The 20,745-nt window shown below is 44.6% G+C and overlaps 2 protein-coding genes across 2 annotated transcripts in view; both read left to right on the plus strand.

The window, feature by feature from the left end:
• Nucleotides 1-1,127: 1,127 nt before the first annotated feature.
• sf3b4 (splicing factor 3b, subunit 4) lies at nt 1,128-5,701 on the plus strand. The gene is made up of 6 exons (XM_048993867.1): nt 1,128-1,275; nt 1,767-1,895; nt 2,075-2,617; nt 3,402-3,575; nt 4,683-4,835; nt 5,092-5,701. Exons 1-6 carry the CDS (start codon nt 1,242-1,244, stop codon nt 5,256-5,258), a joined length of 1,200 nt encoding a protein of 399 aa, XP_048849824.1. The 5' UTR covers nt 1,128-1,241; the 3' UTR covers nt 5,259-5,701.
• Nucleotides 5,702-11,990: 6,289 nt separating this feature from the next.
• LOC125718820 (synaptic vesicle glycoprotein 2A-like) overlaps nt 11,991-20,745 on the plus strand; it is a 43,795-nt gene continuing 35,040 nt past the window's right edge. Inside the window, exon 1 of the mRNA XM_048992930.1 lies at nt 11,991-12,308. The gene's annotated coding sequence lies outside the window, so the exon portion shown is untranslated. The remainder of the gene's footprint in view (nt 12,309-20,745) is intronic.

A 20,745-nucleotide genomic window follows, 5' to 3' on the forward strand; every position in this document is an offset into this window, starting at 1 on the left:
TGCTCCCAGAATGGAATAAATGGGCTACATTCATTATGCTGTGTAACTGTGTAAAACAGCAAATTAAGTTGTGAATCCGATATGTGGATCAACCACATCAGTCAGTGAATTAATTAGATACATCTTTGGAATTCTTTCACTTAAGGTGCGTATTTTTGTCTAAGAAGCTTAATGAGTATGTTGTATTTATTATTGCACTGGTAAGTTTGCAACGAATAGGCAATATAGGTAAAATACGCACCTCTGTGTCGATGTTGTGCGCCTCATACAATCAAAGCCCATTACTGACAAAATTCTCCGTAACAGCTCCATGCTGATACCCCTCATAATGGTCCTAGCAGTCGCCGGTGATAAGACGCAGGTCCATATCCAAGGTAATAAGCATCGCGGTATATTAAGGATTTTGATTATTATAAACGGAGCCTGGGAAATCCTCACGCCCTTTTCCGTTTTTCTGGCATTTTTATGCCTCGCTTTGGCTTGCTATTAGAGATGCGAAGTGTAACAGAACCGTCCCACGGTATAACTTACTAGTAAACAGCTCGGTCAGCGTGACTTGACTTGCCACCCTAAAGTAACGTGAAATTTCACAAGAGCTAAACTTGTTCTGAAACCGGTACAGCTAGATTTCTATCTTAAACTATCGTAACTTGGCCTACAGAAACTTGAAAACAGTCGATGTGGTTGCTATGCACCATGTTTTTACCGTTAAAATTTAAAGAAGGAAAAGGAATTAAGTCAGAAAGAAATTACACAATAACAAATGTGAAGTAATATGTCATTTGTAAAATCAGACTGTGCAAGCCAGTCGGATTTGATCATGTTTAGAGGATGTCAGGGTCCTGGAATCCTGCTGGACAAGTTTGCAGACAACAGATATCGAACAGTATTTAATGTAGCCTGGATTTTTCAGTTTTATATATGGGCTAAAAGTTGACTAATTCATGACTGAAGAAAGATTCAAAACAAAACGCATACCTCTCGAACACATTATTAACACTTATCTGGGAGGCTATTGAATGAAACGGAAATTTACAGTTGTTCATCTGATAAATAGAAAAACTACGCGAGGTATACTTCTGTAAACAGCACATCTGATTTGTGACCTGCATAAGATTAAAATCTCTTGCAACAGAGGGCGATAGAGTGCATGTCATGCTTCCGCTGTATCTTTTTCCGGAAGTGGATGTTCAGCGAAGAAGCGCGCTTCCGGCAGACGTCGTTTGCACGCCGTGTTCGACATGGCGGCGGGACCAATTTCGGAGCGAAACCAGGGTAATATTTCGCAAACTTGATTTGAAGAACTTGATTAGGTAGCAGTTCTTTGGTGAAAAATATTTGTTATTATAATGTAGCTACAATAGAACCTGAATATTTTTTTCTGTTTTCACTGGATATCCTTGAGAAAATTAGTCGTATTCATAGGCTAATTTGCTAATGAGCTATGTAAAAAGAAAACGACCAATTGCTTGGGCTTTTTTAGATCACAGATGCTCAAATAGCAGCTGGTCACTAAATGGCCAAGGAAAATATGTAAGCATAACTGCCAAGGTGTTGAGGTAGTAGTAAACCGGATATGGTAAAATATACTGTCCATTGTTTGTTTCCAGCAGGTTGTGTGCGCGTTTTCATTGGAATATTCAGAGCCCACGGCTGTTATGTGTGTAGTGGGCATGTTTGCTGTAATCCCGTATTTCTCTCTAATGACTCCTATGCCCCATCGCTAATTCGGCCATACCACCGGTTGATGTGTTTCTTTTTTGCAGACGCCACGGTGTACGTGGGTGGCCTGGACGAGAAAGTGTCTGAGCCGTTATTATGGGAGCTGTTTCTGCAGGCTGGCCCGGTAGTGAACACGCACATGCCCAAGGATAGAGTGACCGGCCAGCACCAAGGTTAGTTTTGGAAATCTTCGGCATAAATTCCACAAACCAGAAATGTTATTAATGGTGAGAGTATAAAGTCAATTATCAATATTCTAACTGCTGTTTTAGATTTAATTGCTAGCTAATCTCTGCAAAGCTTGCTTTATGATTTTCATGAAATTCAGAAACGTGACCCTCCCGTTGTGTAGGATATGGGTTCGTGGAGTTTCTCAGTGAGGAGGATGCCGATTATGCCATAAAGATCATGAACATGATAAAGCTTTATGGCAAGCCCATTCGAGTCAACAAGGCCTCAGCGCACAACAAGAACCTGGACGTGGGGGCCAACATCTTCATTGGCAACCTGGACCCCGAGATCGACGAGAAGCTCCTGTACGACACCTTCAGCGCCTTCGGCGTCATCCTGCAGACCCCCAAGATCATGCGCGACCCCGACACCGGCAACTCCAAGGGCTATGCCTTCATCAACTTCGCCAGCTTCGATGCGTCGGATGCTGCCATCGAGGCCATGAACGGGCAGTACCTGTGCAACCGGCCCATCACTGTCTCCTACGCCTTTAAGAAGGACTCCAAGGGCGAGCGGCATGGCTCAGCCGCTGAGCGCCTGCTGGCTGCACAGAACCCGCTGTCCCAGGCTGACCGGCCGCATCAGTTGTTCGCCGACGCCCCGCCTCCGCCATCGGCGCCAACGCCGGTCCTCACTGCGCTCGGGGCCGGGATCCCCATGCCAGGTCAGCCCCAGGTCCCACCCCCTTCCCAGGAAAATCTCTCTATCTCTGACCAGTTCTCTTTTCTCTCTCTCTACTTGCTTTTGCTTACCAGAGATGATCCCACAGCTTTTTTTTTTTTTACTTTGTTTTGTCACACACTACCAATCATGATTCATTCATGGAGTCGTAACCCTTAATGCACAAGTCACCCTAACAGAAGCCATGTTTCTGTGCTACATTTTATGTACACAGCCTCTCCCCAGGTTATGATGGGGTTACGATAAACCTATTGGAATTCGAAAATATTCTGAGGGGACGATGCGTTTTAACAGTACACCTAATGTAACTTAAACGCGTTTAGAACACTTAAATCAGCCTACAGTTGGGCAAAATTATTAACTCAAAGCCTATTTTATAAAAAAAATAATTGAATGATGTACCAAAACGTTTACCCATTGTAAAGTCGAAATATTGTAAAACGGACCGTCATAACCCGGGGATTGTGTGTATACACACACACACACACACATACACACACACACACACACACACACACACACACACACACACACACACACACACACACACACCTCATCTGTCCCTGTTGGTCTGAAGTCCTCATTAACGTCATAACGTGCTAAGGAGGGACTTGCCAGCTGGTGTCTTTGTTCCCTGGTTTGTACACAACATGGTGAAGTTGCTTCCTCTAAATGTTCTATTGCTGTTCCTGCTTTAGACTGAGGGACTTTTGGGTTTTGAGCCACATTCCTCCTCTCTTTCCTCACCGTGGATTTTGTCCCGGCAGGAGTGCCCCCTCCTGGTGCGTTCCCGCCTGTGCCACCCCCTGGCTCCATGCCCCCAGGGATGCCCCCAGGGATGCCCATGCCCCCAGCACCAGGGACTCCAGTGCCTCAAGGTGGGGCAGGAGGCCCCCCCCCTGGGCCGCCTCCTTTCCCTCCTGCAGGCATGCCTCCCCCAGGTAAGTCACCTCTCACCGTCCTCGTTTAGGGTATCATTAAACTGCAGAAATACCTTCTAAATAAGAAAATCCTTTATTTTCTATTTTCAAATGCAAAAGTGTGGCTCCCCTAGAGCTGGGGGTTAAGGGCCCACGGACATGTGACTGCTCCGCCGAGGTCGGGGCTCAAACTAGCGACCTTCCGATCACAGGCGCAGAGACTGAGCCCACTGAGCTGCTCACTGCCCCATATCTGTATGCATTTAGTTATACTGTAGGTTAATACTGTCGATTGTATGGGTTTTTAAAAATATTGCTAGTAAATAGTAACTGCTGTGTCCCTCTGGGTGGCGCTGTCTTGCGGAGTGGAGTGTTGTGGTTAGGGGTGGCCGATCTGGCAAAAATATCATCGCAAATTTTTTTCATGCAGGATCACGATCCGTGACCTTATCACAATTCTTTTCGTGTGAATTTTTAAGAGTGTTTTGCAAGTTACTTAACAGTACAACCAAACTACTTTGACCTATTTAAAAAGATGTAACCCTAGAAGGATAAAACCTGTAAGAAAAACATATTCGGCATAATCTTTCGAGTGTTTCCTGTTGTGGTGAAAAAGATTCATCATGCTGCCTTCTGACATGCGAACCTTGTTTTTGCAAATAACTGTTTGCCCCATGTTGGTTTTGGAAAATCCAAACAGGTTCGATGTTGTCAGTGTCAAATTCTTTTTAGGGGGCAATTCCTCCATGTGGTGCATGCCGCTGGGATGAGGGAGCGAAAGGCATAGAGGGGAATTCCAAGGCACTAACTACTGTTTGCTGTTACCAGTTTATTGGTGTGTGGAAATGGATTTGGTTGAAAAAACGGCTTTAGATCCGTGAACGAGCCATAGAACTGCACCAGATAGAATGTGCGCTGTAGCCTGATGGTGACGATTCCTCCATAAAGGCAGATCAGAGAGTTGTGTTAATCATTCACCGTCTAGTATGGTGGAATCACACTCCCCTGGTTGTGGTTACCTGGTTGTGGTTACCTGGTTGTGGTTACCTGGTTGTGGTTACCTGGTTACGGTTACCTGGTTACCGTGGCTCTGTGGTCACCTCTCTCTCTGCCCCGTGTACCATGCAGGAATGCCCCAGATGCCCATGCCTCCCCCAGGCCCGCCAGGGATGGTGCCACCTCCTCCGGGTGCCAGCCAACACCGCGCCCCCCCACCACCGGGCATGCCCCCCGCCCCACCCATGGGCATGCCCCCGAGGGGCCCCTTCGGCCCCCCCATGGGTAAGTTGCTTTTCCCTCCCCATGCTGTGGTAACTTGCCGGTTAATGAAAATTGCGAGAGAGTATGTGTAGGGAACCAAAACTTAGCATGATGGTGCCTGATGGTGCAGTGACGAGATGAACAGGCGTGTGGTACGTGTGAGATTCCGTGGGGTGATTAGCGTGATGTTTGACTGAGCCCTGTGAGTTGTAATGTAATGCGCATCACATTCTCAGTTCCATGCTGTGACTGACCCACTCTGTCTTTCCTGGCCCAGGTCCCCCAGTGCATCCTGGGATGCGGGGACCCCCTCCCATGCCCCCACCAGGATACAGCGGGGGCCCGCCCCGGCCTCCTCCGTTCGGCTTTCAGAGGGGGCCCCCCATGCCCCCGAGACCCCCTGCTCCGCCCCGGGGCCCTATGAGAGGCCCAATGCCCCCTTAGTCTCCGTATTTTATACTTTGAGAGTTTCTCTTGTCAGAATCGGTTTGCTACACAGCTTCCTAGTTTCTTTTATTATTTTTGTCACTGTACAGCGTTCGGACGTGAGGAATAAAGCTTTTAATAAAAAGTCGTCTTTTTTATTAACTGGCTTTGATATAAACTGCCCTGGATCAAAGTTTCTTTTGAGTTGTGATGTTATCCTTTAGATGGCTTTTTAAATTGAACAGCACTGGTAATTTTAGTGACCTTTAAAAACAAATTTATTATATCACAGTAAAATTATTCTCTTGTTGGGGTCATAAACTAAGATTGTGATGACTGCATTTTTTTCAAGGAAGATACTTAGAATGTTTTTTTTCCCCTCAATGTCTGGCAGGAGAGGTGGACAGAAACCAAAGCTGTTGTGCATCTGGCGATGAAATTAAACTTTCTTTTTGACATCACAGTTATTTGTGAATGAATCCCACCATTTGATGTCCCCCGTGCAGGAGATGCACGATGCAACTTGCACAATTTACTTGGGAGACATTAGTCATTGATCCCTGTTTCCGTTGGTTAACTTGAAGGGACAGTTCACCCCCAGTATTTTTGGGGGGCTTTAACACCATCTGTCTGTCTAGGTGGTTCTGCTGAGCGTTGCTTGCTTCTGGAGATATCGGCCATAGCGATGTCAGTCTTCTCGAATATGATGGGTCCGAATGGCGTTATTTCTCTGGTGATTAATGCGGCAAAAAAGTACATTAGAAAAATCCATAGCAACATCTCAATGGAAATCATGACTCCAGACTACTCAAGATAATTAGGTCTTTATTAAAAAAATATCGATATTAAATCTCTCAAGTCATATCTGTAGATGAAGGTGATATAATTATATCATCTTTGCAAGAACAAGAAACAAATTTATTTAACGGAAGAAATTAACTGATGCCAATTTCCACTGAGGAAAAAGTTAGGACATCCTCACATTCATTACAAATTAAAATGCCTAGAATTAGATTCTGTTGCACCATATCACGTGAAAATGATTAGAACATCGTTACAAAGCTTTTTGGTGGAGTCCGTCTTATTTAAACCATCGACATTTAGTTTGCTCTTTATTGTTGCAGTGAGTGGTATCACCATAATGAGATCCAAAGAGCTCCCTGAGGCCTTCAGAAAGAAGTTTGTGGTCGCTTATGAGTCTGGAAAGGATGTTAAAAAAGCTTGGAATCAGCCGTTTCACTGTCTAGAAAATAATATACAAGTGGTAAACCTTTAAATCAATTGGGAACATGGCCAGGTCAGGCTGTCCTAGCAAGTTCAGCTTAAGCGCAGACTGCATGATGCTGAGAGAAGTCTCCAAGAATCCTAAAATGTCATGACGGGATGTACAGGAAGCTCTTGCAACAGTTGATGTCAAGGTACATGCATCTACCATCAGAAAGAGACGCACAAGTTTGATTTACATGGGAGGTGTGCAAGGAGGAAACCCTCACTGTCAAAAAAATAACATGGCAAGACCTGAAGTTTGCCAGAGATCATCTAGACAAAGACCAGGACTTTTTAAAAAATGTGCTTTGGACAGATCAATCTAAAATTGAACTATTTGGACACAGTAACAGAGGACATGTTTGGTGTAAACCAAAGACCGCTTTTGAGCAAAAGAACCTCATACCTGCTGTGAAGCATGTGGGTGGAAATGTCATGGATTGGGGCTGCTTTGCTGCAGCAGGACCTGGCCAGCTCACCATCATATAATCCACTATGAATCCTTCATCGTATCAGAGGGTGCTTGAGGACAATGTGAGATCACAAGCTGAAATGGGGGTGAACCATGCAACATGACAATGACCCAAAACATTCCAGTAAATCTACCAAGAAATGGCTTAGAAAAAAGAAAGAAATGGAGAGTTCTGGAAAAGCCAAGTCAAAGCCTGGATCTGAATCTTACTGCGACGCTGTGGGGTGATTTGAAATGAGCCGTGCAGGCAAGACACTTTTCAAACATCACACAGCTTAAGGCAGGAATGTCCAATCTTATCCGCAAAGGGCCAGTGTGTACGCAGGTTGTTGGGATAACCTTTAGGGCAGCTGTCCAAACTCAGGTGTGAGGACTCTTCAGCTAGTCAGTCCTCTAATTAGTGATCTAATTAGGGAGTCGCAGCAAAAACCCGCACACACAGCGGCCCTTAGATAAGATTGGACACCCCTGCTTTAAGGAATTCTGCATTGGACAATGGGGAAAATTTTCTGTCAGGGACTTCAGACGCTGATATTTGTTTTCAGAAATGTCTTATTGAGGTTCAGCCAAGGGGGGGACATACTAGCTATTAGGGCATAGGGTGTAACTATTTTATCAGTAGGAATTTTCTTTTGTTAAATACGTGAATTTATTTCTTGTGTTTGTATAAGTGATGCAATTACATCACTTATCTACAAATATAATTTGAAACAAGATTTAATATTGATATGTTTATTTCTTAAAGTACTAAATGTCCTCATTTTTTCACATGACTCTATGTGCAGACAGACTCACTCACTCACTCTCACTTATTGTATAAAAGCTCCTACTAAATAAATAAAAAAATAAAGGCATTTCAAAGTCACCCCTTTGTCAGTGAGTCTCGGTAGTAGCAGGTTTATAGGCAGTTGAGTGCTCTGGGGGGGTGGGGGTGATATAGCTTGGGGTAGGACAACAGTTGTCCCTTATTATACAGCTGGGATTTAATTCTTTGATTTTGAAAGTGGTCATGAGATCTACCTTTACTCCTGGGATCCTTTATTACAGTGGATGTTTGCTATGAGAGCCTCTAATACTGTCTGCTTAGTGCAGGTTTGTGGCCTGAAGCTGCTATTGCTATAAGGTGCCATTATGCTGTGTTGTTTTTGTAGCATATATGTACCGTGGTGTAAACCTGATTCTAACTCATTGTTGTCATTGTTCTAATGATCCACAGAGGAAGATAAATCTTTCGGTTTCCTGGAACGCACGTGCAGGCATGTTCCAGTTTGGTGGCTTTCCAAAGCAACGAAGGACAAATGTGATTAAAGCCTTTAGATTTTTCTTCTGCTTGACTGGCAGAAACATTAACTGGGTGTCTTCTGAGGATTTACTGGTGTTTTGTAAATGCCGCTTTTTTAATCTTAGAGATCGGTGGAGACTCAGTGGCTGTCCTGGCTTGCATGGTCTTATTGGGTTTTTGGTTGTGAGATGTCCTCCCCACCAAGGCTGGGCGAAGACTTTTCCAGTTGCAGGTGTTTCACTGGGCAGGTGTCCTCCTCAGCGATTGGTACATTAAATGTAATGTTCACTCTGAGTATCAAAATGGGGGGGCACATTCAATCATTTTGGCAAAAGGGAGGGGTACTCAGGCCATTGCAGCTGCCCCCCCCCCCCAGCCACAAATGCCTGCTCTCTGCCTTTGGATGAAAAGACTAGACGTCACTCTTAATTGGCTCAACAATGTACATGATGGATAAAGGAGTAAAGAGAACAAAACAAGGAATTCTTAAAAATCTGCTGTGTGATGAGATGCTGAGGCGGGTCATAGTGCAGCCAATGGGCTGGAGCATCCAGTCTGGGCACAGCACTGGTGTTGTACACACTGCCTGTTTGTCTTAAGGAATGGGGTCCCAAACTTTTCAGCCCATGACTCCCAAAAGATCAGTGGTAGAGATTCACGACCCTCATTTATCTCCGACTTGCAGGTCCCCCTGTTTAGATTTTATCAATCTGGGGGGGGGGTTATTTATCACAATCCACCTGTTACAGTTACAATGGCTTTTTACATTTTTATTAACAAACCCCCACTTTGGGAAACCCTCCCTTAAGGTGACCCGTGATATATTTGGATGTCTGCACCATTTTTGCATGCTTCTCTAAGATCTTTTTCTTTCTTTCTTTCTTTCTTTCTTTCTTTCTTTCTTTCTTGCTTTCTTTCTTTTTCTTTCTTTCTTTCTTTCTTTCTTTCTAGACCTGCATATCACAGCCATGTTTTTTTCTGCAGACTGATGTCTGGTTGGTCCCCTAATGAAATTTCAGTTGCCCTTTTCAGACTTTTCAGTTATTGATTTTACGCTAATTGTCCACGTCTTTAAGACTCCTGCCGATATTCCTTCAAATAATCATAATGCTTTTCTCAGTGTTGATCCTTGGGACTTTGCATCGATTCACTGTTTATGATTCCCCTTTAAGTTCAGTGCATCACATCGGTGATTCTGCTTAAAGAATAAGGAGTCACAGAAGCAGACATTTAAAATGCAGGCAGATTGCACAGGTGTGCATTCGGTAAAGCTGGGTGGTCAGAATCTGGTGATTACAACATGCAGGGAAATGCAAGGAAACTGAAAAAGCAGAGTTTCAAACCACATGAACCGTTGCTTTTTACAGCCCATTATTCTGCATGATGGCCTCTGTATAGACTGTACCTATATTCTGAGCGTCCCCGTAAAGCAGGATAATCTTGACACATAACAAAGTGTAGGAAGGTGTAGGAAGGATGCTGTGCATGACATTGGTGGTTTCTGTGTTGCTCCGTTTGCTTTACTTTGAGAGACGTGGGTCCCTCAGTATCATTTGTTCCTCGCTGTGCCTTCTAACCTTTGCTATGGGCGTCTTGGGCCTTGAAGGCTTCATATGGGTCATAATTGTAGGACTGTGAATGTCTCCACAGTTCTGGCTTACTTGTTCCGCCACTGCTGCATCCATGGAGTCCCGGGCGGAATGACTTCTCTGGGGGCCCTAGGTTGACAAGGTTGGGGGGGGGTCCTAAGTGGGCCGCTTGAGCTATTTATTTGAACCGATAGGGAATTAAAAATGATGGAGGGGGGCATTATATCAGTGGGTCGATCAGCTGAATTTAAGAAGTGTAAGCATTCCCCCTTTTCCGTGATGCTAAGATGTAGCCTGCGCCTTCCTCCACTGCTGAGGCTAAGGTCAGCCTTCAATATTTGCATATGTTTAATTGTGTTCTTTCAATTTGTGTTCATAATTTGTCTACCACTTCAGCCGAATAGTATCACAGATGCAGGAAATGTAATGTTAGTCTTGTATCTGCGTTATTTTACTCTTCTGTCAGGCTGCTTTGCGCCGGTAGACTATCACTAGAAAAGCTGAGTAGCGTGAAGTCTCAAAGTAGGAATATTCCATTATAGCCAGAACGGGGGGCATCTTTGTCTATTCTGAAAACTAAAAATGCAAGTAACAGGCATGTTGCAATAATTTTAAATGATTCTGTTATTTTATAGCATTAACGTATCGTCTGGAAATTAAGGGGACGCAGGGGGCTACTTACACTTGCCTTCTGGTAGGTCCTCCTATGATGGGGCCCCTCCTTCTTAGTAGAGCCCATCCACACTCGCTCATTGTGCTCTAGGTCAGTTACCATGAGCACCGTGGGAGACGTGGTGAAAGAACCAGGGAAGATCCCTCCTAGTGAAGAGGATGGAGCTGTCAAGGGGTGTTAGTGTCACAATCAATTTGGGGGCCTTTTGCATGATTCACTCGCCAACACTCCTGACTGGTCCCTCCACCCTGTGCCATTCCCCCCCCCACCTCACGGTTGTTCTCCCTCTCATCTGTCCCCAAGCTAAGTCCTACATCTGGTCTGGTGATGATATACTGAGGGAGGAGCTTTGGCAGGTTGGCATGACGACTGCGGTTGCTTGTGTGGACAGCAGCCTTTACGATTCAGCTCAGGTGCAGAATTCAGAGCAGCCTCAGCAATCTGTGCACATTTACAAGGTGTATCTTTTAATGTCTTACACAGATCTTCATTACTGGACTTGCATACATATAAGACCACAGGAAGTACCCACACACTCCCGTAACCACACTGCCCATGCGGTATAAACTCATTCATTCAAAATGAGACCAATATTAACCTATATGGTAATGGATTTGCAGCTAGAGAGTGCTGGTGAGGATTGCTTAGTCATGTGATGTGATGATTAACGTGATAACCACATGCACAAAGGCATATAACATTGATAATTGATTAATGATTGCGTGACTCCTTTTCCTAAATTAAACATTTACATTTATGGTTCTGCATTTCGATATCATTCATAATTAGATTAAACAAATAAAATGTGTCGGCGCGATTATAATCCACAAAATGCATTGTAGATGTTTCGCTGATCCGACGTGTTTAACAGGAACCAAATTCAAATTTATCTGAAAGACATTTAATCTTCTTGCTGCAAAACCGCAAATATGGTAAGGTGGTCCGGCCATTATTTTCGAATAAATGTCAGCATTTAAATTAAATTTAAATTAAATTTCGTGTATGAAATACGGACGTTTTTTTCCCAGTTGTGTTCTTTTTTTTTAATTGTGTTCTTTCTATTTGTGTTCATAATTTGTCTACCGCTTCAGCCGAATAGTATCACAGATGCAGGAAATATAATGTTAGTCTTGTATATGCGTCGCGAGAACGGTGATAGTCCAGATGAGCACAATGTGGCAACTGAGAGAAAAAAAATCAATGTCCTATATTCTCAATCAATAAGTGCACCTGGTCAATAAAGCAGCTTACAGACCATGCAACATACACACACAAAGCATATGTCATTGCTTATATAGATGTGGCTTATAGTATTCTGTTATTTGCATAACAGAATACGGATTCATGCCTTTGTTTGCAAAAGGCAAATAAAATGTGAAATAGTGTATGCCATGTATTACAGATTTTGTGATGTACTATTTATAAGTCACTGCTTGTAGAAGGGTGACAGATGAGCAGGTGGTAACGGACTTGCAGGCTAGGCGGTAGACAAGCGTAAAAAAGTAGTGATTGTTTTAAGGGAGTAGTGATTATAGACACATAAGAGGCTCGCCGTCGCTTCCTCCCCAAAACCTTGAGCGGCGTATTTCTGCCGATGAGCGAAAGCTGGGGAGGGGGAGGGGGGCTGTCACGACGGAGGCTGGGCGCTGGGGCAGCGCTCCTCTCTCCATCCCCCAGCCATCCGCCAGGCTCCGAGCTGCATCCCTCATCGCAGCGGATCTCCATCCCACGCCATCCGTCCTCCAGCGTACTTAAGGCGCCGGGCTGCTAGACATTCCCCGTGAAGGTAAGAGCCACCTTATTTTTATTTAGTCAGTAGTTTCCGGATTGAAGGACAATGTGATTATTAGGTCCGTAAGGACTGTCTTTTCCCAATTGAGCCTTCACCGTGAAGCCATCTTGCACGTCGCCCATACCTAGGGCTTGTCAAAAAAACCTTGGCTTTTTTTGTATAGGTTATTATTTTGATGCCAAAAATAAACACGTTTGCATTTGTGAATATTTTTTTCTTCACCTAAACATTTTCTGAAAGCATCCCTTTAACCGACACAAAGTAGAATACAAGTAAAATTTAATGTTACTACATTCAATATAAAGTAGTCAACTTAAATAGCAGTACTTTGTGTTTAAATTCAACAAATCGTATATGCATAGAAGTATTAGGCGCTGCGTAATAACGCGAGGGAGAGCGCAAGGCGCAGTTTTACATTTGCCTTTACGCTGGATTTTCGCTGCTCTGATGCCCAGCTGAGTACATTTTCCCTTAAGCTTTATAGCCAATTTTATGGTACCTGCTCGTCATTTTTAAAGCTCTTATATACGGACAGTGAAGTTGGTTCTTACAAAATAGCAAACATCATTAAATTCGACACGCACTATATTGTTTGCTTTGGATATTTAACTAAATATGGAATACAATGGTGTCTTGCCCATTTTCAGGGGTAGCATAAATTCATTAAATATAATAAACGTCCCTTTATCGTTTCTTGCGTATATTACATGACATGGAACAGGAGGTGATGGTTTAGCGAGGGTGCTGCAAAATATGATCGCAGGAATGGCTCATATGCTCATATCCTGACGTGCTCCCCACACATTTCCTTGACAATTCGCCATAATGTTAAAAAACAGACAAATGTCTTTTCTGTTATCATTTCATCGTATTCGACAGCGTACGACTTTTTTTACTTCTATGCTAATTATAATACAATAATGACCTTGCGAGAACCTCGTAAAGAAGGTTTCTGATACTGCTGGACGGTACTCAGTTCCCTTGTTCTACCTACTCGTTTGAGACGGCATGTTCATTCTTCTGAAACGACCTTGCCTTCAGAAAAAAATGTGTCATATCGTCCTATATTGCATATTTCATGATTTTTTTTCCCTTTCAAACTGGACAGATTTAGCTAGCGACCTATAATGTTCAAGTTGGAGAAAATATTTTACATTGTCTGGACATTGAGTGTCTAAATTGCCATACTATACACACTAATTATCAATAAATCACGTCATTCGGGGTTTTGTTTTTGGTTCAGTAGCGTTCTGGGATAATCTTCATTTCTAGCAGGACTTGTGAAAATATTCACTGCCTTATAAAATTATGATTGAATTGGGAAAATATACTGGTAATAGGGTGGTACTAACTGGTGTATGGTGCTATACTGGGAGGCTTGTGCCAGGTTTGTGTATTGACGCTAACCAGGCTTTCTTGTCTTAACTTGCTTTGTATCGTTTAGTATCCAAATTCTGTATCTGCAGGATGCTGGTGGGGAACGGGGTAACCGTGTAAGGTCAGCCTAGATGGTATCAGTCTATGTGACTAGGACATCTGCTTGTGCTTCTGGGCTATTTTAAGCCAATCAGCTTGGTGCTGGTTTTTACACTGCTCACGGGTGATGTATTTTTTTCACTAGTAAACGTGGCTTCCAGTGCGAAAAACGAGCTACAAATTTTTTGCACAGGTCAGCCACCGCGATCATCTTTGGACTGAAAAAGTGTAGAAGCCTGGAAATGTGAGGACCATCCAGCTTCGGTGAGAGCTGATGCTGCTTTGATTCTGCTGGTGGCGCCTTCAGCTCTGTGCCTGAATGAGCATAGGTGCCTCCCCACCTTACCAGAGTCCCAGCAGAATGAGCTTGTTTACATCATTCATGAGCTGTGATTTGCTTAGATAATGAGGGGCCTCCCCTAGCTTTGGTCTTTCACGGTGAATTTCTCACTTGTTTCTGCCCTTTGGCTGCTGCCCCCCCCAAATCATCACCCAAGATATTCTCCGCCTGGCCATTAGTGCGGCGCTCTTATCTGGTTTGAGGTGCTGGAGAGCCTGAGCAGCAGCCCCATGCTGTACTTTGATTGCCTCTCTGGATCTAGGTGCCATTACCACTCGTGATTAGGGGGCCAGCGGTGGGGGCTGGGGTTGCCCAGAAGGCTTACAGATGGCCTTCACTGTTTCACTGTGTCATCAACGTGACGGGATGTGTCGCGTTGGGGTATTTAGCGAGTGGCTCAGTGCTGTTTGGTTTTTTTGCCTCCAGATTTTGCTTTTCTGTAAACCAGCCAGTCACCTCCCAGCCAGATAGCAGACATTCTGTTCCTCCCGGGGGGGGGGGGTGGGGGTTGGAATCCCGTAGCCACCCTTCTCCGCTCCCTGGCTCCTCGGCAGGGATCGCTCTGTGGATAGCTGGGTTTGGATTCGCCGGGTGTCTGATCCTGTCAGTTTGCGCATCCTGGCGACCTTTGTGCACCCCTGCCTCACGTGATCTGCCTGCCTGGCCCATCACCTCTGCCAAACCTCAGGCAGCCAAAACGAGAGGCGTTTCCTCAGCATTTCCCCACCATATTCCTGAGGTTCCCCCTGTAGTGATTCTCTTACTATTATTTATCTACACACCGCCCTTTAAAAAGCACCCAGCACAACACTTTATAATTCTGCCTATTACTCCCTGCAGGCTTTTAGGTTGTAAACTATTCAAAGACCACAAGGCACAGGCATCTGTTATGGTGATTAATAAAAAACACTGTATGGCAGAGAGAATCAGATGAAGGGTATATTATTAATCACTGTATGGCAGAGCGAATCAGATGAAGGGTATAAGTGTTAGTCCTCTGGAAAGCATTACAGATGGCATTATCCAATTTATTGACAATATTTGAACATTTAAGGCTAGTATTAATTTTCAGGGTTAAATGGATGGCATAATGTACCTGGGGGCTTTAGTAACCTCAACTAACCTTGAATGAGATATTTTTAATCATAAAGGGTCCCAGTCTTCCGAGCCACAGACTGCTACTGTCAGACGGACCATACTGCAGTTTGAAGGCCTCGCCCAGCAGGCTGTGGACCATCCTGTCTTCCTTTTCTACATCCATACTCATTCATCTGGCCAGTTATTCTCTTTATTTTTTATTGTTCTAAATATTTTAAGGGGGGCGGCATGGTGGTGCAGTGGTTAGCACTGTTGCCTCACACCTCTGGGACCCGGGTTCGAGTCTCCGCCTGGGTCACATGTGTGTGGAGTTTGCATGTTCTCCCCATGTCGTCGTGGGGTTTCCTCCGGGTACTCCGGTTTCCCCCCACAGTCCAAAAACATGCTGAGGCTAATTGGAGTTGCTAAATTGCCCATAGGAGTGCGTGCGTGAGTGACTGGTGTGTGAGTGTGCCCTGCGATGGGCTGGCCCCCCATCCTGGGTTGTTCCCTGCCTCGTGCCCATTGCTTCCGGGATAGGCTCTGGACCCCCCGCGACCCAGTAGGATAAGCGGTTTGGAAAATGGATGGATGGATATTTTAAGGACTTTAAGTTTTTCCACACAAGATTTTGAAGCACTTGCGCCTAGCAAGCGTCAAGTGATGTGACAATGATCTGATTCGATTTAAGGTGTTTCTGAAGGTGTTTCTGCACGAGGTGCAAACTGCAGATTCAAATCGAAACAGCAAGTGGAAACACTGCGATATCGTACCTTTGTGCCAGATTAATTTATGTATCACCTCATTACATGTTAGTGAGAGAACAGATATTTTCCCTATGGGTGATAACAATAACAGCAGATGGCGGTGAATATATTTTATAACACGTATCTACAGCGGCAGCGCGCTGTATCAGCGCATGCTCCCCACCCGGACCTGACCTGTACCTACAAAAACAGCAAAATTTTACACAAACCTTTGGCATTTGCCTGCTGGAAAATGAGTTCCATTGAGCTCTCTTGCTGACTGATCACGAGCTTTCAAGACAAACTGTTGTGTAGAATTTGATGGTTCATTCGAGTAATTTGCCTGCCAGTCCAAATTCAGATGGGTGTAGGTTCTTGTCAAGTTAAGTCAGCTTACCTTTAATGTCACACGATGTCACACAGGTACACAGTGAAATAAAATAGCATTTGTCAGACTTCAAAATGCCCTTATTGGGGTTTCACCTCCATGGGCTTTGAAAGCTGCTGAAAGCACCTGACTCTGGTAACCAATGGTGTAATGAGCTCTAAATGCATAGAGGTGTAACCCCCAGAGACCTGCTACCATTACAACCATGCAGCCCTGAGAGATAATTGTGTTTTTCGGGTGGACGTGGAAAATAGAAGAATTTGACAAACACATCTCACTTTACACCTTCAGCCAGCTTTCTGCTGACTCGCCCGGCTGTGACAGTCAGTGACATCTTATTGATGTCCTTCTGGTATGACATAGGCAACCCATGTTTGATCCATGTTACATGCAAAAATAGCCTGTTTTTCATTCTCAGCTAGCACATGTTTCATGTATCGGTAACACTGAGAGACTCATTGCTCTGATTGGCCCGCGCTCCTTCCAGGCTGTTGAGCATTTCGGAACCTAAGTCAGCCTGCCTAACCTTCCTGAGTGACCTTCTTGTAGAAGGACACTGAAGTAGCAAAAGAACTAATTAAATATGCATGCGGCTTAGATATTGCTTGGGTTCATGATATATTAAACAGTGAATAGCCATCAGCTGTGTCTGTCTAGAAGGCAAATTTCACCCCCAAATGGTTTTGAGTTCATCTTTTTCATCATGAGCGAGCATTGAGCAATTTACAATCGGAATTCTATCGCACAAGCCTTGAAAAGAGTTTGGTGTCACTAAAAGGACATTTGTGTTTATGGAGAATAAAGTAAATGATGTTCTGGCCTGAGTTTGCTGCTGAGTAGCCGCTGTGGTTGTAAAGATCTGTTAGTCAGGTTTGCTCATTCTTGGTGTTCCAATTATGTCAGGAATGGCCTAGATGATAAGGATGTGAAACACTGATCCACAAGCCAGGAAACATGAAAATCATTGTTTACTGTTTCTTATAGTAACCATAAACATGATGATTGATGTATGAGATTTCAATGGAGTCACTTTCTATAAATCCGTTATTGAAATTTTGCAATTATACTGTAGTGTACCTCCATTATCTTTTAATTCTGTGAGACCTTTTATTACCTTTTTACAGGATCTGAGGAACTCTGAGGCTGAAATTCTCATTTGTGCTGCCTTTGATAGATCACTGTTCAGAAGCCGCTGACATGCCCAATTAAGCGCTCAGTTGCCTTGTCCCTCTAGAGCTCAGACAGGGCTAAGTGCAGTTGATTCTAGGATTGTTCTGATCCAGCAGTGTGTGATAAGCGCTTTATAAACAGCATTGTATGTGCTGTTTTCCATTTCAGGGGCCCCCTGTCAAGTGCTGGGCCCCCGATTCTGTCAGGGTATCTATGCCTAGTTCAAAAACCAATAGTGAGAGAAACTTCAGTGCAGCGTAACTGTGAATGTCCACATCCATCCATCCATCCATCCAAACCTCTTATCCAGTACATGGTTGGGGAGGGGGTGCTTGAGCCTATGCTAGGCAGCACAGAATTCAGATGCATCATATTAAGGGAGGATGCAGGATGGAGTTACTTAGACCTTCTGGACACCATGTTTTTGTGGTACAGGAAACCAAGGGTCCCTGTTTTTCTGGAATGTTCTGGGAAGAGTATTTCCAGGGATATTAACTTCTGAAATATGTTATTAGGAGGGTGCTTTATCCCCTGCACCACCTCCCCCCCATGCCAGCTCAGTGATGCAGATTCAGCATGGAGTTTGGGGCTCAATGGTTTACAGGGACGCTCAGGGGCATCCTCATCCCTGCCACATCCTCATCCCCGCCACATCCTCATCTCCACCACATCCTCATCCCTGCCACATCCTCATCCCCGCCACATCCTCATCTCCACCACATCCTCATCCCCGCCACATCCTCATCTCCACCACATCCTCATCCCTGCCACATCCTCATCCCCGCCACATCCTCATCCCCGCCACATCCTCATCTCCGCCACATCCTCATCCCCGCCACATCCTCATCCCCGCTACCTCCCCCTAACATGCCCTGTTAAATTAGGCACAGAGAAAACCGACATAACAGACGCTGATGTCAAGGTGAGCTGTAGCCCTCCGGCGTGCACTAGCAGTGCGGGTGTGGAGCTGGGGATTCGGACCATCTGGATACTTTGTGCAGAGCAAGCATCCCTCTCAAGCAGCTACTACATGAAAATGCCCTAAGGGGTAAGCAAAGAGACGATACCCCTAGCTAATAAGGAACAAGCTAAAAAAGCTCACCAAGGAGATGATGTCATTGGGGTTGGTGTATCTCACTCTGCCTGCACAAGGTGCTGTGTTACAATCCAGAGCGGCAGTCTGCCAGAATTATAATCACAGTTGCCTCAATCCCAGCAATGGAGTCGCTGTAACTTTATGCGACACCCTGGGAGGGACTGGGGCTCTGAGGATGCTGCTTCTGTATTTTTGGGTTCCTCCTCCTTATGTTAGGGCCAGTGTGCAGTTTCCACATTGCTCATATGACTGACAGCTCCTACTTCATTCTTTCTCTGTTTTCTGCTAATGCTTCTGGGGTCGAAACCCAGCTGTTTATGTGCGCTAAATGTGTCAGGCACATCCATCCAATTTCCTAGGACTGCTCATGCAGCACAGGGTCACGGTGAGCCTGTTCCTGGAAGCACAGGGCACAAAGCAGGGGATACCCTGGATGGGATGCCAGCCAATCAGAGGGCACACACTCATACACACAGTCACACATTATGGGGAAGCTGGAGATTCCAGTATATCCAAGCAACAGGGAGGTGATGCAAACTTATAAAACAAATACACATGCAGAACCAAAGCAAGAACTGAACCCTCAACCTGTGAGATCCCAGCAGGGCTATAGCCCTACTAAAATGTCCTTTAGTGTCCTCCCCCCAAATAAATGTACACTAGTTTAAACAGTATGTTCTCATTCACTGAGCTAAAGATTTACCCCCCTTATCATAATCTTGTAGTAACTCCTGGATCTCAGCACTAACCATAGAATTAATAGATAATTTTTTTTTTTTTTTTTTTATAGCTACTTCAGCACACACACGGTTATTGAGAGTTAACTAGAATAGTTGCCTTTATTGGGAGAGTTTGCACAAGTTATTGTGGTAACATTCACTGTCCCTGCAAGCATGACGTATCTTAACAGGAATGTTGATATGAGTAGAAGCAAAAGCACAAAATGTATTATTTAAGTGCATAATACAGCAATCAAGCTCTTAAGTTACGAAACCTGTAAAAGACAAAAAAAAGTTCCATTTCCCCTTGGTAATTATTAAAATGATATTTCTGAGTGTTCAATTCTTCGCCATGGCAACCCTTCAAGTCCAGATCTGTTGAGAAATATGCATGATTAAGGCGGCAAATTGGATGATGAGTCACTCAGTGCCTTTGTTCTGCATCACTCTGCGCCTGATTGAACCCTTAGTGTCACCCAGGAGTGACGCGAGGAGGCAAACGGTAATTTGTGGCCCTTTACACTGTTGGCTAGGGTAAACAAAGTCATCATACACATTGTTATACACTTGTTTTCAGTGGGGGGGGTGGGGTTAGAAATGTATATTTCAGGAATGGAAATGGAGTCACAGCAATAGAGGAATGCTATGTTCTCCTAATTAGGCTCCAGTTATTTTGAGGTCAGCTGGAGACAGTGTGGAGTCGCCCTTGACTGGGAACACTTGCTCGTGATCATAGATTGGTCTGGACTATATTTATATTTTCTCCCCGACCCCTGAAAAATGACCCAATAATTCTGCAAGGGGCTGAGCCGATCAAAGGATCAAATCCTAGAATCGCTCTGGCTGCAGGACCCAGACAAATATGGCTTTTCCTGCCTCATGGCTCGGCATTGGTTCACTCCGTCGGTAACAGCAGAGTACATATAGTGGTACAGCGTCTAGGCATTTAGCATCAGGCTAATTGTTTGCAGCAGCACTGGTAGGAACCCTTCCAGAGGACTGATCGGCAGGGCCTTAGTTACTTAGTCACTTCTCCATTTTCACTGAAGGCTGTCAAATGGCCATCATAGAAAGCCCTGGTCCTACAAATATCTCAGCTCTCCCCCTATGCTCTGTGACACCCGACTGGTGCAAGTACAGGAATCACGCGCCTTTCAGGCTGTAGATGTAGTGCTTCACCTGATCTTCTCCTTCTTACTCTTTACCTTTTCCCACTTTTATATGGGGTCAGAGATGTAGTGCTTCATGAAGATAAAGAAGACCTGAAAACTCTTCACTATATCTGTATAGTGCTGTTCCCGCATCTGCAAAAAGCGGTGGCTTGGGTGCCGTTCCCACATCTGCAAAAAGCTGTGCCTTGGGTGCCGTTCCCACATCTGCAAAAAGCTGTGGCTTGGGTGCCGTTCCCACATCTGCAAA

The sequence above is a fragment of the Brienomyrus brachyistius genome, chromosome 23, assembly GCF_023856365.1.
Source record: "Brienomyrus brachyistius isolate T26 chromosome 23, BBRACH_0.4, whole genome shotgun sequence".
NCBI lineage: Eukaryota > Metazoa > Chordata > Actinopteri > Osteoglossiformes > Mormyridae > Brienomyrus > Brienomyrus brachyistius.

Bases quoted from the DNA above. Each gene is read 5' to 3' on its own strand.
- sf3b4 (XM_048993867.1), top strand. From the start codon at position 1,242: ATGGCGGCGGGACCAATTTCGGAGCGAAACCAGG. The intron at 1,276-1,766 runs GTAATATTTCGC...TCTTTTTTGCAG, and splicing joins AATTTCGGAGCGAAACCAGG to ACGCCACGGTGTACGTGGGT. The intron at 3,576-4,682 runs GTAAGTCACCTC...TGTACCATGCAG, and splicing joins TGCAGGCATGCCTCCCCCAG to GAATGCCCCAGATGCCCATG.